Here is a 16087-nt window from a genome sequence, read left to right as displayed (position 1 = left end):
TTCATTAGTTTTGTCAGTGTTTTCAAACCACCTTCTCCCAGTAACTTGAGCACATCTCCAGGTACATCATCATCTCCTGTAGCCTTTCCCTTCCTCATTTCCTTGATAGCTTTTTCCACCTCACTTTGAAAATATATGGTTCTTTCTGGTCTGTATCTACTTCTTCTTCCTGTTCAACTTCTAAGGTTTCTGGCCAATTAGGTCGATCATGTAGTTCTGTAATCTTTTATATATATGATTATTTACTACATCGAATGAAATTACAAATAAATATGCCAGAAAGTCTTGCAATTATGATGAAATTGTATCCAAAACATCTTTGTGTTATATGTTCTGCATCTTTCAGTTTACTCCGAAGTTTGTAAGTAGAATGTCAAGAAACTCTAGGGGTACTGTGATGGTATTATAATTTTTGTATTGTATTTGTAATCCAGAAGGCAGAAAAAATTACAGTTCTTCAACTTTCCCAAGGATAAAGCATAGTACTTGCTTGCTTACTTACTTACTTACCCATGGAGCTGAGCCCTTCAGGAGGAACCACCAATTCTGCAGCTACTCAAGAATTTCCCAGCATTTTATGGAACCCAAAGGTTCATTACCATGTTCACAAGAGCCCCTGCAATGGTCCCTATCCTGAGCCAGATCAATTCAATTCATACCATCCTATCTCTCTAAGATCCATTTTAATATTGTCCACCCATCCACGCCTTCGTCTTCCCAGTGATATATTTCCTTCTGGCTTTCCCACCTATATCCTATGTGCATTCCTTGTCGCTCCCATTCATGCTACATGCCCTGTCCACCTCATCCTTCTTAACTTGATTATTCTAATTATGCTTGGAGAAAAGTACAAGTTATACTGTGTCTTATTATGTGTCTTTCTTATGTGGCTGCATGCCGTGTATTGCTGGACAATTAAAACATAAGAACGACGACTCCCATAGCGGATGAATGGCATTACACATGAGTTTGATATACGTCATGTAAGATGATAGATCTTAACAAGTTTTAATATATAAATTTTATTATTGAGCAACGATGAACACAGATTTTATATCATTTTATACATGGCCACTTGATGGCAGGCAGTGCAATGGTTTAACATGATTAATACACCTGAGAATGGCAGAATGATGCCGAAACATGTAGTGTGAAGTGACAAGTGAAATTGTATGCACTAAAAGTCGGTTAATATACATACATTGTATACTCTAATTTTTATGTTTCTAGACAGCAGATGAGAAGATAAAAGGTTCTGGACCAAATGGTAGCAAGCATTACCCGAGTTCAGTCTCCTCTTAATTTCCTTCTGAATCAGGCTTTGATTTGTTATCGTTCCCAAATGTCTGAACTGTGCCACATTTTCAAAACATCTGTTTCCTATCATTATTTCATGAATTTTTCTGGACCAAATGGTAGCAAGCATTACCCGAGTTCAGTCTCCTCTTAATTTCCTTCTGAATCAGGCTTTGATTTGTTATCGTTCCCAAATGTCTGAACTGTGCCACATTTTCAAAACATCTGTTTCCTATCATTATGGCATGATTTTGCCCTGCATTTTGGTAACAAGACATCAACATATACTTAGTTTTCTCTGTCTTTACTCCTAGACCAACCTCCTTACTTTTTCTTTGGTCTAATAATTCTGAGCATCCTTCATCGAAGCATAGCTTATGCTTCTTCAGTTCATAACAACCTAGACTCTCCTTGGCAGAAATTCTGATATTGTCTCTAATAGTTTTGCAAGCTTTATTAACATCCACCTCAGTGTCCAAGTTTTCCAAGGCCACAAACCTATTTGAGATTTCAACACAATACTGCTCTTTACCCTCCACCTCATTTAATTTCTTGAGATTGAACCTCTCCATATAAATTCTGTGCATTGTTTGTTTGCTCACTGCCAGTCTTTCCCTAACCTTTGCCACCACCAGGTAGTGGTCAGTATCACAATCTGCTGCCCTGAATGATTGGACATCAAGTATACTTGAATTCCGCTTTTTATCTATCAAAATATTGTTGATTTTATTGTGTATCTTCCCATCAAGAGATACCCAAGTAAATTTATGGATGTTACGATGTGGGAACATTGTACTTATTGACAGTAAGATTTTTTGATGTGGCGAAGTTTACTACTCTAACTCCATTATCATTACTAATTTCATGCAAACTCTCATTCCCAATCGTTGGTTTGAAAATGTATTCCTTCCCTAATTTGGCATTGAAATCTAGTACTTCATAGAACCTGTCCTTTATGTCATCAATTTTATTTTCTGTTGGGGCATAAACATTCATAATTATGATATCACATCAATGACCTCTTAGTATTATATATATGATATTCTATCACTAACAAACTCTATCCCCTTAACTGCTTATATGATTCTGTTATGTATGAAAAATCCTATTCCTAATTCATGATTTTCATTCCCCATTCCATAGGAAAATATATATTCGCCTGCTGGTTCGATGACACTAAATTTTACAATACAAAATTTCAAAATACTTGTCCCCAGATGAAACTGAAATTCCGGGGCCTGAATGCGCCGTCCTACGGGTGAAAAACAAACTACATCGCTTTCCTGGTCCCGAATCCATTCTTTATATCGTTTTACATTATGGAAATGAAGGTTACCAACTAGTGTTATGTGAAATAATAAACAGTTCCAGGAAGTGTGGATGATATTAAAAGCACTAAAATGCTTGGACTAGAAGAGCGGTGTTTCCTCCTACACATCAAGAGAAATGTGGTCGTTCACTTAATACTTCAATATGAATGCATGAAAAGTTGGTCCGAGCGCAAATAACATTTAATTTTGAAACTTGCTGCGATAAACTTGAACAGGTTCACAGAACACGCATTTCACTGGCTTATGAGAAATCAGCGGCCAGGCCTCAAAAAAGTCAACAGATAAGGCGACCATAGGCGATAACAATTTTTCTATATACATAATAACAGAACACTTACTGTTTCCTTTCATGATGAATGACTAAACAGACTCCAAAGCCGTTGTATCTTCAAGGCCAAGAAATTCTATTGTAGTTCATAGACAAACTTTCCATCGTCTTAAAATAATTCTCAACAACTGCATTGAAACGACGCAACCCACTATACACCGCTCTACACACTCGCCTACAAGCGCCTGCAATGAACAGCAGCAAATGACAAACAGTTACAAGAACTACAAGAAATACCTCATTATCGCTCATTATGCAAAGATCACAGCTATTGGTCATAGATAAATAAAGAAGCTATTAGGGAACAACGGTGAAACGACCACGGATTACTAAACATCCAATAGCGACACATAACCGTAATCTAGGAGTTACTTGAACTGAGCAAACCATGCAAACGTGTGGATAGATCTCTACTCTCATTCTTCTGTGCCAATTACGGTACGACGGTATTGGTTGTATATGTGGTATATATGTATATATTGACGGCATAAGACACTTGCAGCGCTTGCAGTAGTCACCAACGGCTCAGTCTATGAAAAATTTAATTGCTAAAGAAGGTACCCCACTAGCACCGTTTTGAACATAAAAATGACTATGAAAACTTCTCCATCGTAATGCTCTGTAGTTCGGAAAAGGCCAGACGTTTCGGAGGAAAATATCGCCTCCGCCTTCAGGATTGAAGCAAGGTTGAAGAGTAAGCCTCACAAGAAAGCAACAAGTTTGCTAGTTTCGAGTTTGGCGCCCTCTTCAACCCTGAAGACGAGAGATATGCTGAGTTACTTCCGCATTACCATGGCGTTAAAGTCAAAAGCCCATACTCTTCAAAGTCACCGCAGTGAGAACCTGCAATCCAGCAGCAATGAATAATTTGCATTTCTTGTTTTTGTACTGCAGAGGAACTTTAATTAAAAAAAGGAGTGAATTGTGATGGTTTCATTATTATAATTTGAACCATGTTTGTCACCATCATCATCTACTGGAAGACACACTGATACTTCTATTTATCTGGTGGTATATGTCTCCCATTTCTTCGTTTATAAAGATAATCGAACAGCTTTTGGAGAATTCCATTAATTGGTTAGTTGACATTCTTAAAATATGTTCTAAATGAAGAATGTAGTCTTCTGGGATGTGGCGCTGTGTATATCTTGTGTGAACGGGTCAATTCATGCAAGATATACACAGTTCCACATCCCAGAAGACGGCATTATTCATAGTCCCTGCCATGAAAACCTCAAACATTATAATATATTCTAAATAATTATGCTGGTATTCTTTCATTTTCTCATAGGTTGAATATACTGAATTCTTGCCTAATATATAAACTTCTTATGCAAGTTGTCAACACAAGAATAAAGTTAACTGAGATTTAACTGTCAAATTAAGATCAATAAAAATATCAGTGGTATAATCAATTTTATTGGAGCTGGGTTAGTGCAGTCGGTATAGTGACTGGCTATGGTCTGGACAAGTGATGAGTCAGAGTTCAATTCCTTGTAGGATCAAGAATTCTCTCTTCTCCACGTTGTCCAGACTGCCTCTGGGGCCTACCCAGCTTTCTACCTAATTGGTACCTGGGGCCCCAACCCTGGGGAAAAGAGGCCTTGGCTTGAAGTTGACTGCTCATCTCCAACTAGTGCCGAGGTCAAGCAAATGTGGATCGATACATCCATTCCGCCATACAATTTTACACTTTTTTTTTTTTTTACTTTTATAACCAATATTATATTTTGGTCACTTGGACAATCTTCAGGTGGATTTTTAAATGAATAAATGTAGTACATATATTATTGAACTGCGGAATGAAAGGTATCCACTTTTACAGTGATATATGTCCTGATGCACCTGGCTGCAATGCTGGGATTTACCTCACAGCACTTAACCAGATGCATCCAGGACCGATCACAGGAAATAATGAAAAACTTCATAGATCCAACAAACAATATATGAGTTTTCCACACACTATTACACACCTATGACATAAGTCAACTATCACACAACTTGTACAGCTTGAGATTTACCTCACAGTACTTAACCAGATGCATCCAGGACCAATCACATGATATAATGAAAAACTTCATAGATCCAACAAACAATAAATGAGTTTTCCACATACTATTACACACATATGACATAAGGCAACTATCACATGACTTGTACAGCTTGATTACATTACTCCCACAAGACATTGTACCAAAATTACATACTTGCAAGCCATGTCCCATCTATGACACAGAGTTTTTGTATATATACTGGATGTTCAATTGTGTGGTGTCTGGTGAGGGATACTACTGTTTGGGTTAGTGTTGGGGGTTTGCTTGTATTTATGTCTGTGGGTATGATTTCATTATAAGGTCAAATATGGGGCTATGTGTATCTGTAAATGTATCATTCAAATGTTGATACATTATTATCTATTTTTGTCTTTATTTTATATGTATAATTGTCATGTAGGTGGCCCCACTTACACTACTAAACTTTTATCTTTGGGACATGGAATTTGAACATATGATGGTAAGTGCTTTCCAGGAATTAGAACTCTTTAACAACTGCAAAGAGTCATGGAAAACAGAGATCTAGGGAGCCCTGATACTGTTGTAATTCATGTAGGTACTATTGATTTCAGACCAACCACAAATCTTGATTATGTGACGAGTGATGTGTATGGTCTTGTGAATAAGGCAAAAACTAAGTTTCCTCGACCCAGATTAGTTCTGAGTGGTGTACTTAGGCGCAGAGACGTGTCATGGCGGCAGATTGGAGCATTAAAATGGCAGGTAAAACTGGATAGCGAAGATATTGGGAGTTACATTTGTACGTCCAAGCAGTTGGGTTGAGAATTGGGACTTCGATAGGGATGGATTGTACATAAAGTGAAGTGGAACATGATGACTTAAATGAACTGTATTCTAGAGTCTGTAGCTTCAGTGAAGGAGGGGAAGAAGTTGAATGACTGGCTACTGCTAAGTGCTATAAGTGAGAGGACGTCTGAAAGGATGCAGAAGATTGCCCAAGATCTTCCAACACTAGTCTGGCAGACGACAAGGAAGGCAGAAGCAAGGAGGAATCAGACAAGGAGGGTGACAGAGGAGTTTACAAGTGATCAATGTGTAGCCATGGGGTGGGGGCACAGAGGATAGAGGTTAATTCGCTGGTTTTGCTGGAGGGAAATTGCAGGAGTATCTGTAATAAGTATCTGGAATTTTGGAACTTAACTGACACATATAATCTCGATGTTATAATAGGTATGAGTCATGGTTTAGAGAGGAAACTGGCAATGCCATAGTATTTAGGGACTACTACAGAACCTTCAGGAGAGATAGGAATACTCAAGGTGGTGGAGTGTTCATTTCTGTAAAAATTGCATTGCTTACATAGAACAATGGGTTCTGAGGATTTTGAGATAACAGCAGTTGAAGTGAAAGGATGATGCCCTGAATATCAATAAGTCGACTATGAGAGGACTTGGGTAAACTAAAACTTAATATCAGGCTAGTCCCACACACACTCACTCAGGACCAAAAGAAGATGCGAGCTTCAGTTTGTGCTGATATGTTACACAAGGCACAGAATGATTCTATGCTCATCAACAGTATCATTGCTGAGGATGAATCATATTGTTTCCAGTGCAACCCTCTGATGAAGAGCCAAAGCACCGAATGGTGGTCAATGGGTTCTCAAGTGTCAAAGACAGCAAGGTGGCAGCCATCAAAAACGGGGACTATGATAATCATTTCTTTTTTCGATGCCAGGGGTATTGTTCATCATAAATTTGTTCCGCAAGGGCAAACTGTCAACCAAGAATTTTATATCTCCGTACTCAGGCGTATGCACGAGGCACTTCGACATTGTCCTGACCTATGGGTATCTAGATAGTGGACTTTGTTGCATGACAATGCGAGACCACACACAGCTCTGAGTGTCAACAGATTTCTCACTAAACACAACATTACTGTGCTTCAATATCCCCGTACACCCCTGACCTCTCTCTCCGTGCTATTTTATTCCACGACTGAAAATATGCTAAAAGGATGGAGACATGAGAATATATAGGCTATTCAAGTGGCTGTGACAACGGAGCTCACAGCCATTCCAAAAGAGGCATTCACCGACTGCTACAGCTCTGAGTGTCAACAGATTTCTCGCTAAACACAACATTACTGTGCTTCAATATCCCCGTACACTCCTGACCTCTCTCCGTGCGATTTTATTCCACGACTGAAAATATGCTAAAAGGATGGCGACATGAGAATACATAGGCTATTCAAGTGGCTGTGACAACGGAGCTCACAGCCATTCCAAAAGAGGCATTCACCGACTGCTTCCAGGACTTGCTGAAACACTGGCAATGGTGCACTGACTATGGAGGGGACTACTTTGAAGCGGACAGGAACCATGAGTTAAGTTCAATTCTGTATTTTTTACAGACTCAGTCTCAGAACTTTATGGAAAATGTTGTATATGGAATAGGGGAAAATTCGTGTTCATATTTTAACAAGTGTCCTTTCTGTTATGTAATACCCTAATTTAGCAATTTTACGCTCATCTCATGTTGACAGGAGCACTTTAAACAAAATGGCTGCACTCCTCTATGTCCTGCAGCAAACAAAATACTCCATTGTTAGAAATACAGTGCCCCATGGGAAAGGGAACATTCAGACCCCACTAGGCTCCATCTATTAACACCTACTGCCCATGCTTTCATTGTAAAAATGTGTGGATTGACCAAAGCTTTTATAGGTGTTTCAGTGGGCATGTGTGTAAACTGAAAATTGTACTGTTTGTCACTTACCAGGCCAAACTGACTATATTCCTCACAGATATCTTCTAAGTTCTTTGATAATCAGAGCAACAAAAGTTTACATGACTCTGGACCACTATGATATTGTCATTAAATTCAGTTCAACCCTTCATTAACTTTTCATGTATTGTATCCATATTTATTATCAGTACTAAATTATATTCCTTTCTGATGCTCTAATAGGCCTTGAAATGACTGCCAACTCTACAAAGTCCCATATTTAATATGGGTTCCTATTACCAGTTTATGATATCACAATGGTTCATGCTGATGTTGATTCTACTGTCGTGTCTTTGCACCTGTTCGGATGTAAGTCATGCTGCAGATGTTTCAAAGGTACATGTTACCTCAATCTTCAGCGTTCAGGACGCATACACACACACCACTGTGCACACTGCCTGTTCACATAATCTTATTCAATCTCAACCAAATAAAAAAGGCAAAAGAAACCAAAATATAAACATTTGCATTTATCATGATGTAGCCATGTATCTGTAGTGGGAGGGACAATAATGGATGTTAAGACAAGTGGGGGGATTGAATATGCATGAAATTCTACAAAGACCCGATGGGTCCCCAATTTACCAGGCCAAGTATAATGGACCAGACTTAGAGAAGTTAGGCGTGTCATCTACTCGTACTGAATGCCATAACCAAGCATAACTTCAATTCCATGAAAAGTGAGCTAATGCTAGAGGCCATGAAGCAAAGCCCTCCATGAACTTCCTACAACCTTGGCAACATCTTTGTAGATTAAAATAATAATAATAATAATAATAATAAAAAAAAACTAATGTCATAGGAAGTTTAAACAAATTATTAATTAATCAAAGTACCCTTCAAGCCATACTAAATGTCAACACATAACAAATTTATGAAACTATTTTTTATACATTGTGGCATTAATTGTCGGTTGGGCCCAGCCCAGCTGGACTGCCTTACTTCTATTCTTGCAAGCCCCACACAAGTCCTCACTGGTTGTGTCTTTCATAGCTCCCTTAGTAAGCATTTCAGTAGCCACATCAAAACTGTTCACACCTCGCATAGATATTAATAATTGAGTTATTCTGCTTCAGTCAGTACTGTCATCCACTGCTGTACAGAAGTACAAGAATGTACGAACTGTAATATTTTAACGTGTTAGGAAATCATTATTTATTCATCCCATGCGACAGTTACATTTATGGATAAACTTGTATATTCAAATGCTATTTTATTTTACATTCTCATATGCATAGTAGCTATGAGGAAGCATTGTTATTGTGAAGAAAGACCCATCTTGAAATTTTGAGATTTACATGCTTTCAGCCCCTTATCATGAAAATGTGGTTTTAGGAACACTGTCTGTCTGCATGTATGCACAACTTGCTAGAGCCTGAATAGCTGGATGACTTTTATTCATATTCAATATTTAACAGTTTATCAATTATAGGTTAGTGATTGACAAATATGAACATTCTCACTCCAAACGTATGGAAACAGCAGTTGTCTCTGAAACAGTTCCAAAGAGTATGATTAAGTTTCAGCCATTATGGAGATCATCTCCCTAAATAAAACTGCATAGCCAGTATCTTCAGGAAGCTAATTGTATGCCCTCTATGCTGTATGAGAAAGTACTGTCACCTGAGAGAGTGACTATAGACAGGTTTTGGATTGTTTACCAAATTTATTGCACTATTTGATACAGAGTGTGACTACATTTTACAATTCATTATTACACACACACACTAGTGTCCACAGTCATGTATTCGCTGCTGTTGCTTGGTATTCCAATGGTGGACATTCCCCTACCTCCAAGTTTCTGGAGTGTCTCTGGCCTCAGGTACCAGTTTCTAACAACAGCTCGCAATGCTGAACCTAGCAATTCTCTGCAACTACTAACTGGTCCTAGTTGTAACATCTTGGCATGGACTGTGTCGTTCTTCCAGTATTGCTGTGTTCGCTCACTGCCATGGAAACATGCTTGGATAGAGTTGTTACCTGGCAATAGTTGCTGTATAGTTGCTTGTTTCACAGTTGTTGCCTAGAAATAGGTCTAAATGCCACAGTATGTACAATGTTTTTGCACTGATATTTTGGCTTACTGTTTAAATACATCCACCACCATATGCTCCTTCAGAAATTCAGTACTCAGAAACAGTAAAGTAAAAAAAGTAAAGTTTAAGTTGTCCTCATGCTTAATTAAGTACCATGGCATGAAGACATGTTAAGAACTTGGTGTATAGCTCCATGCATTTGTAACTGCAATATCAGATGGGAGATGACCAATCAGCTTCATGTCCTGACCATTTCACCCCCAGTGACAGAACAACTGGCACCCATTGGCCATGAAGATGGGTGGACCCCAGAGCCAGTCTGGACTGCACAGAAAAGAGAAATGTCTCACCCATACTGAGAATCAAACTCTGACTGCATAGTCATCTAGCACGAAGTCTAGTCTCTAAATTGGCTGCACCATCCAGGCTCCTAGCTACTGGTATGTTTTATACCCATGAGAAACTTGCTTGTGTAGCTGTTTCCTGCAGATCAAATTCTACACCAATTCTCTTGACTTCCCTTCTTCTTGCATCTGGAGATAAACTGGCACAACATTCTTCATGTTTTAAGTAAAGCAGCATTCAAGAGTTAACATCTTGAATATGAAAAATCTCTACCCTCAAATTAAGCGTACAGCGACAAAGTACACAAAGCTGCTTTTATAACAATTTAGTTATAACATATCTGCTTATCAGTATTTCTCATGGAACCCAGCATTCAGCCTACATAAGCATGTTTTGCTCTTTATTCCGTCTCTGGTCCAGTAATACTCACTCAATTCAAAATTGTCTGCAAGAGAGACTGTGCAGGCACTTCCATCAACACTTCACGACTTTTATTTCAAAATCATTTATGTATCATAAAATATGTATAATATACTTGACTTTATACGTACACAAGTTCCAAAACTCTTTATCTTACCACATTTACCAGAATTACTCAAGACTTTGCCTTCTTTTCTTGAAAAGCAAATTTAAATTATAATAGAAATCAAACCTGGATCTTGTAAATGAAAAAATGTAAGGAATCCACAATAAGAATTATAACACATAGCAATATAAAAAAAAAAGATAAAGCTATCCCTGTAGTAGGATGTGAAGGCCCACAGGGTTGTGAGATATCGAGGCTCCCAGAGCTTATAGACAACAGGCTCACAGATGGCAATAAGACTGTCAACCTTATGTGCTGTCACCCTTTACCTCCAAGGAAGAATCCTGGTACTCATTTCTGTTAGAGGCTGAGTCAAGCCCAGGGCCATAATGCAGCTGGAAGGATTAGGAAACTGAGAAAAATCCAATGACCTCATCAAGAATCAAACCTACAACCTTCCAGCTTGTAGCACAGTGCCCCTTCATAGTGATATATAAAATCAAGACAGATTCTTTGGATCCAGAGTTCTCCTCCTAAAGTCATCATAGCTATCAACCTTAAAATACGAATGTTCACACAATNTACAACCTTCCAGCTTGTAGCACAGTGCCCCTTCATAGTGATATATCAAATCAAGACAGATTCTTTGGATCCAGAGTTCTCCTCCTAAGTCATCATAGCTATCAACCTTAAAATACGAATGTTCACACAACGAAGAAAACTTTTTGAGTTTGCTATTCAATTCATGATTGTCACTGAATTCAAGTTCTGCTCTTGATCTGGAATGGTAACTTGCTCCAAGCAGGACTCTCAAACCAGTACAGCACTGGACAATGATTTCTATTCCCTGACAAGCAGAGTGAGCATTCCTCTCTTTGGTGACCAACAATGTGGCCTGTTACCTGCATCATCATCTGATGGTAAGAGCACCTCTGTGGCCCACTGTGCCCCAGCTTTATTATCCCTGGAAGATGATATTTTGTGACCCTTCTCTGGCTCCGGAAGACCAGTTCACAGGACCCTTTAATTCATCCAGTCGTGGATTCATCATGGCAGCACAACCTTGGGTCCCAAATCTTCCTAATACCTGCAATCACATACAATACAGTCAGAAATATATATTGTATATTAACTATTTGCATGCAGCCTAAACTAATTCCTACATTTCAAACCGTGAGCATTACAAAATGTTGCTTGACTTCATGGCATGGGAACTACAAGGCCAATGTCATGAAAACAATACAAGCTGAGATTTTATAATGCACTGTGGGACCTGTCCTGTCATCTGATCTCCCAAATTCTATGATCAGAAGTGAAGAATGCATAATTGCCAAAGCGAATGTAGACTAAAGGAAAGTCTGCATATGTACTGTAATTGCAAGTAATTCAATAAAATATAACTTTCTAGCCTGGTGATTATAATAAAACAATGCCATGAAAAGTCCATTTGAAAGGATCCTCTTGTTTAAGTCTGTGCCTCCACATGAGCTCAGGCAAGATAAGTAACAAATGCTTATGAGTTCCGTACAACTACTTGTTTCATACTTTTGCTTTCCCCAAAGGAATTCAGCTGATAGGGTATGTGAATCAGTAAAATGAAAGGAATTGTCGACAGTGATATGCTGATATTGTTTCTGAGAGGGGCTGTTATACCCATAATTAGTTTGATAGCATTGTGACATGTTGCGCAACGGAGGAAACCCCCCCCACCAGCAGTGACGCAGCGGGTGGGTCAGCGCCCCCCCCCCCCCCTCCGCACGGNCCCTCCGCACGGTAACGTAACGCGCAACGCCCGGTGACGTAACAGGATGACGTGGCACTCATTACGCAACAGGCAAGCACTGCGGCTATATAAGGGAACTGCACAGCGGCTGCGAGTTAGTTGCAATGTGGCCATCACTGAGCTCAGTTCCGAACAAGCCTACGAGCGAGTGTGTTAGCAACAGTTCTCAAGGCAGCTACCTACGAGTTAGTTCTGAGTCAGTTCCGAGTTAGCCAGCAACCAGTCAATTGTATTCTGGCATTTGCAGTGTAGTATTTGTTGTACTGCCGATGGCAGTAATCGTCAGATTGTAAATTGTGTGATTGTAAGAGAGAGTGGAATAAATTCGCTATAACCAACAAGGTGTGAAGTTATTTGTCGTGTTATACACCCAACACGTGACAGTATTATCCTTCCAGAACACATATTTTTGTACCAATGGTATTAATGTTTCTCCAGTACAATCTTGTATTGCGATAAGAAAGATTTTCTAATTTTAATAGCAACCCTGCTAAACTCTGTACCTAATGACACTGACCTATATCATTGTAACAACCAAACACTGCTACAACTATAAACAGCTTGGACATTTCCCATCCTCAAGCCTTTTCAAACATAATATTTTGGAAAAATGAATCTGTCTGTGCCATCAGATAGAAAGGAGGGAGCGGTTCCTGCTCAGTTCGGCCCATTACAAAGAGCTATTCTTGTCCAGTCGGTGCAGTGGCCCAATTGCGTAGAACTATCCTTCCTTATATCTGACAACAGAAATGGATCCAGCTTCTGAAATGTTTGAAAAATGCCAAGGTGGTGGACAACATCCCCAAAATAACATTCATGTTCACTGCCACACTATCATCAGAAAAATTAGACACAACTCCTATGGCTGAAAGGCAGATAACAGCACAGATCTGTGATGTGTTAGATATTTGGATGTGTACATTACAAAGCTTATAACTATGTAGTTTCTCCAGTATTGTTGCATGAAGGTCACTCTTCTAAAGAATATGAATTTTCTGATCATACAGAAGCATCCTTATGTATATTCCAAATAAACTGTTAAGCAGACATCAAAACTACATTATAAATTAATTTTTATATGTTTGAAAGCAACTAACTAGGCATCCTCTCATTCAAGTGTCATACTCAAACTGTGGTGATAGTCACTTTTAGCTTACATGAGATACACAAAATAGTGTGACGTGGATGGTGCAACAGCAAGTAGGGAGAGCAACCGCAATCAGTATCGAAGGGTGCAGCTCAAGACACCTATCACCTCTGGGAAAAATAGCACCGGCCTATAAGATTCTCAAGAAGACGCTAGAGCTGAAAATCATGAAGAGAGCAACTAGGATGTTCGATGGGTTGCAGAAGGTGAGAGAATCGACACTGAGGAGGCATCAGAGTCCTCCAGAGCGACAGTACGTGGATAGGACCTTGTGGAGGGGTAGGCCCCCTCCAAAATGGAAAAAGAGACTTCAAGCAGAGGAGGAACAGGTAACGTAGAAGTACCGGCCTCCCCAGCGAGAGTGAATGTGCGATGGATGAATGTGAGGGACGATTGTGGTAAAACTGGATCTTCTGGCATGTTAGCAGGAAACCGCTCGAGACGAGCTGGTCTTAGAGAGGGAACGGACAACAGGAAGAAAAAAGAACGGGGATGTACCATTAAGCCATTCGGGATGAACAACCTTTAGAAGGAAGCAGTGTGATGTGGGTGGCACAACAGGAAGTAGGGGTCGTGTGAACTCTGCGTTCTTGCGAGTGACGTCACATACCCCCACTCCTTCCATCATTATGCAACGCTCAGTAAACCTGGTCAAAAACCAAGTCCATGAGCGCCAATGTGTACTCATAGAATTAAATTAAATGAAAACATGCAGTCCCTACATCTAGGCACCATCTGTGAAGTAAAACCTGAACACTTGAGAATGAAACCTAACAAAACCCGTGAAGAATTGTCAGATCACACTGATCAACTCTGGGAGTTGGTAACCTTACTGCTGATAAGGGAATTCCAGATGGGAGAAATGTCCAAACTGGGTTGGTTGATCCGACTAGTTGACCAGGCCATACGGGCTGATTCCTTGTATTTCCTACACCTGCTGTGAATTTAAATTTCCAAAGTCTCAGCTTCATCCCAGCCTACCCTATGATCATCTTCACAGGCATGTTGGGCTATTCTGATTTTTCTAAAAGACCCCTCTTTGAGATTGTGCTTATGTTCAGACAGCCGCACAGCTTGAGGTCTGCATGTTTCACTAATTAGCCCAGTAGAAGCTCACCAATGTTTTGGAGGAACATACAATCTCCATCTTCAGGCTTCAAGAGTACACCATGCAAGAAAACACAAACAAGCAGGGAGCAAGTGGAGCAAACCCTCTAATTCTTCTTGATGCCAATGTCTTACAAATTTCTTGCTTTGCTTACTCTTCAACCCTGAAGATGGATGCAGTGTGTTCGTCCAGAATGTCATCAGACTTCTATTGGACTGCATGGGATTATATCTCAGAAGACAGTATTGTTCATAGTCATTGCAGTGAGACATTTATATCCAACACATTCCGAATCATGAAGTCAAGTTTTCCAAGATTTTATCTATGTGTACACTGCATGCAGAGAATGTAAAGTATTTACTCAGAACTGAAACAAAAATTCATACCTGTGTCAATTATCCTTTAAGAGATGGGCCATTTAAATTCCGGTAATGGCAGCAGGCTGGAGTTAATTTCAATGTCCGCCATTGTAGAGTATTAAAAATTGTAGGCATGTTACTGAAAATGCTGTGATTTCTACAATTTTTGTGATAAACGAACGAAATAAACGCTGCTTTTATCTTGAAAGAATGTAGAATCAGATATTGTAATTTACAGATTTTAAAATCTGTAAAAATTGTTACACTGATTCCAAAAAAAATTTGTTCCCAATTTTGAGCGTCTGTCCACAAATATGCATACAGTTTCTGCACAAAACGTTTCTGCAGTATAAATGCACGCTGCTGACATCCTCTCTTACTATGTCTTATCTGGCAAAAGGGGTGGAAGTTCTGTTTGTATTGCACATTCTCCAGTCACGTCGGAACCTTTCTGTATGCACGAGTGTGGTCAAAGTCTTATCATACTTCGTTCTTCAGAAACTCTGACTGTGTACATCTCAGACTAGCCACACAGAGGTACTGTTCCCTGAATAGTCCTGCACTGCTAGAACGTTCAAGCCTAGCCCCTTGATTCCTCGCCACTTTCAGAGTCGTCTGTACTGCAGTCTGAATAGGTGTCATTTATCAGCTGCTTCTTGATTCGGCTTCTTTCATGCGAAATGAGGCCGGTGGATAGTTGAAATTGCAATGTTTTATAAGTGTTACGATTAGAGGAAGCCACTCGACATCACTGACCGACTTCCTCTAATACGAGACTGAGGTGTCGTGTGTGCTCTTCGTGTGGGAAACGGAGTTACATCCAGACAAAGTGCATGAATTTCAACATCAGACTCTGCATTCAGTTAGATGACACAGGAGGGAAGACTGTCTACTTATAAAAATGGTGCCCAAAAATAATGTAAGTAGAATAAGAATTTCTATCTTAAAATTAGATTTTAAAACACTGTGCGCATGCGTGGACTGTGCCTACCCATACGGTGTCGCACGGCCACTCAGCTACACTTTA

The 16087-nt window shown here is 39.5% G+C and overlaps 1 protein-coding gene across 2 annotated transcripts in view; it reads right to left on the bottom strand.

Moving 5' to 3' along the window:
- Window positions 1–9754: 9754 nt before the first annotated feature.
- Window positions 9755–16087, bottom strand: part of LOC111865224 (zinc finger protein 501) — a 56508-nt gene continuing 50175 nt past the window's right edge. The window contains exons 9-10 of one of the 2 annotated variants that reach the window (XM_023853150.2): window positions 11566–11750; window positions 9755–10116 (exon numbers count right to left, since the gene is read on the bottom strand). In XM_023853150.2, coding sequence (XP_023708918.1) covers window positions 11622–11750 — 129 coding nt within the window. In that variant the 3' untranslated portion in view covers window positions 9755–10116; window positions 11566–11621. Of the gene's footprint in view, window positions 10117–11072; window positions 11119–11251; window positions 11751–16087 lie in introns of those variants that run through there. The other variant, XM_023853157.2, reaches the window with a different exon arrangement.

The sequence above is a fragment of the Cryptotermes secundus genome, unplaced genomic scaffold, assembly GCF_002891405.2.
Source record: "Cryptotermes secundus unplaced genomic scaffold, Csec_1.0 scaffold806, whole genome shotgun sequence".
NCBI lineage: Eukaryota > Metazoa > Arthropoda > Insecta > Blattodea > Kalotermitidae > Cryptotermes > Cryptotermes secundus.
This window is presented reverse-complemented; position numbering and strand designations above follow the sequence as displayed.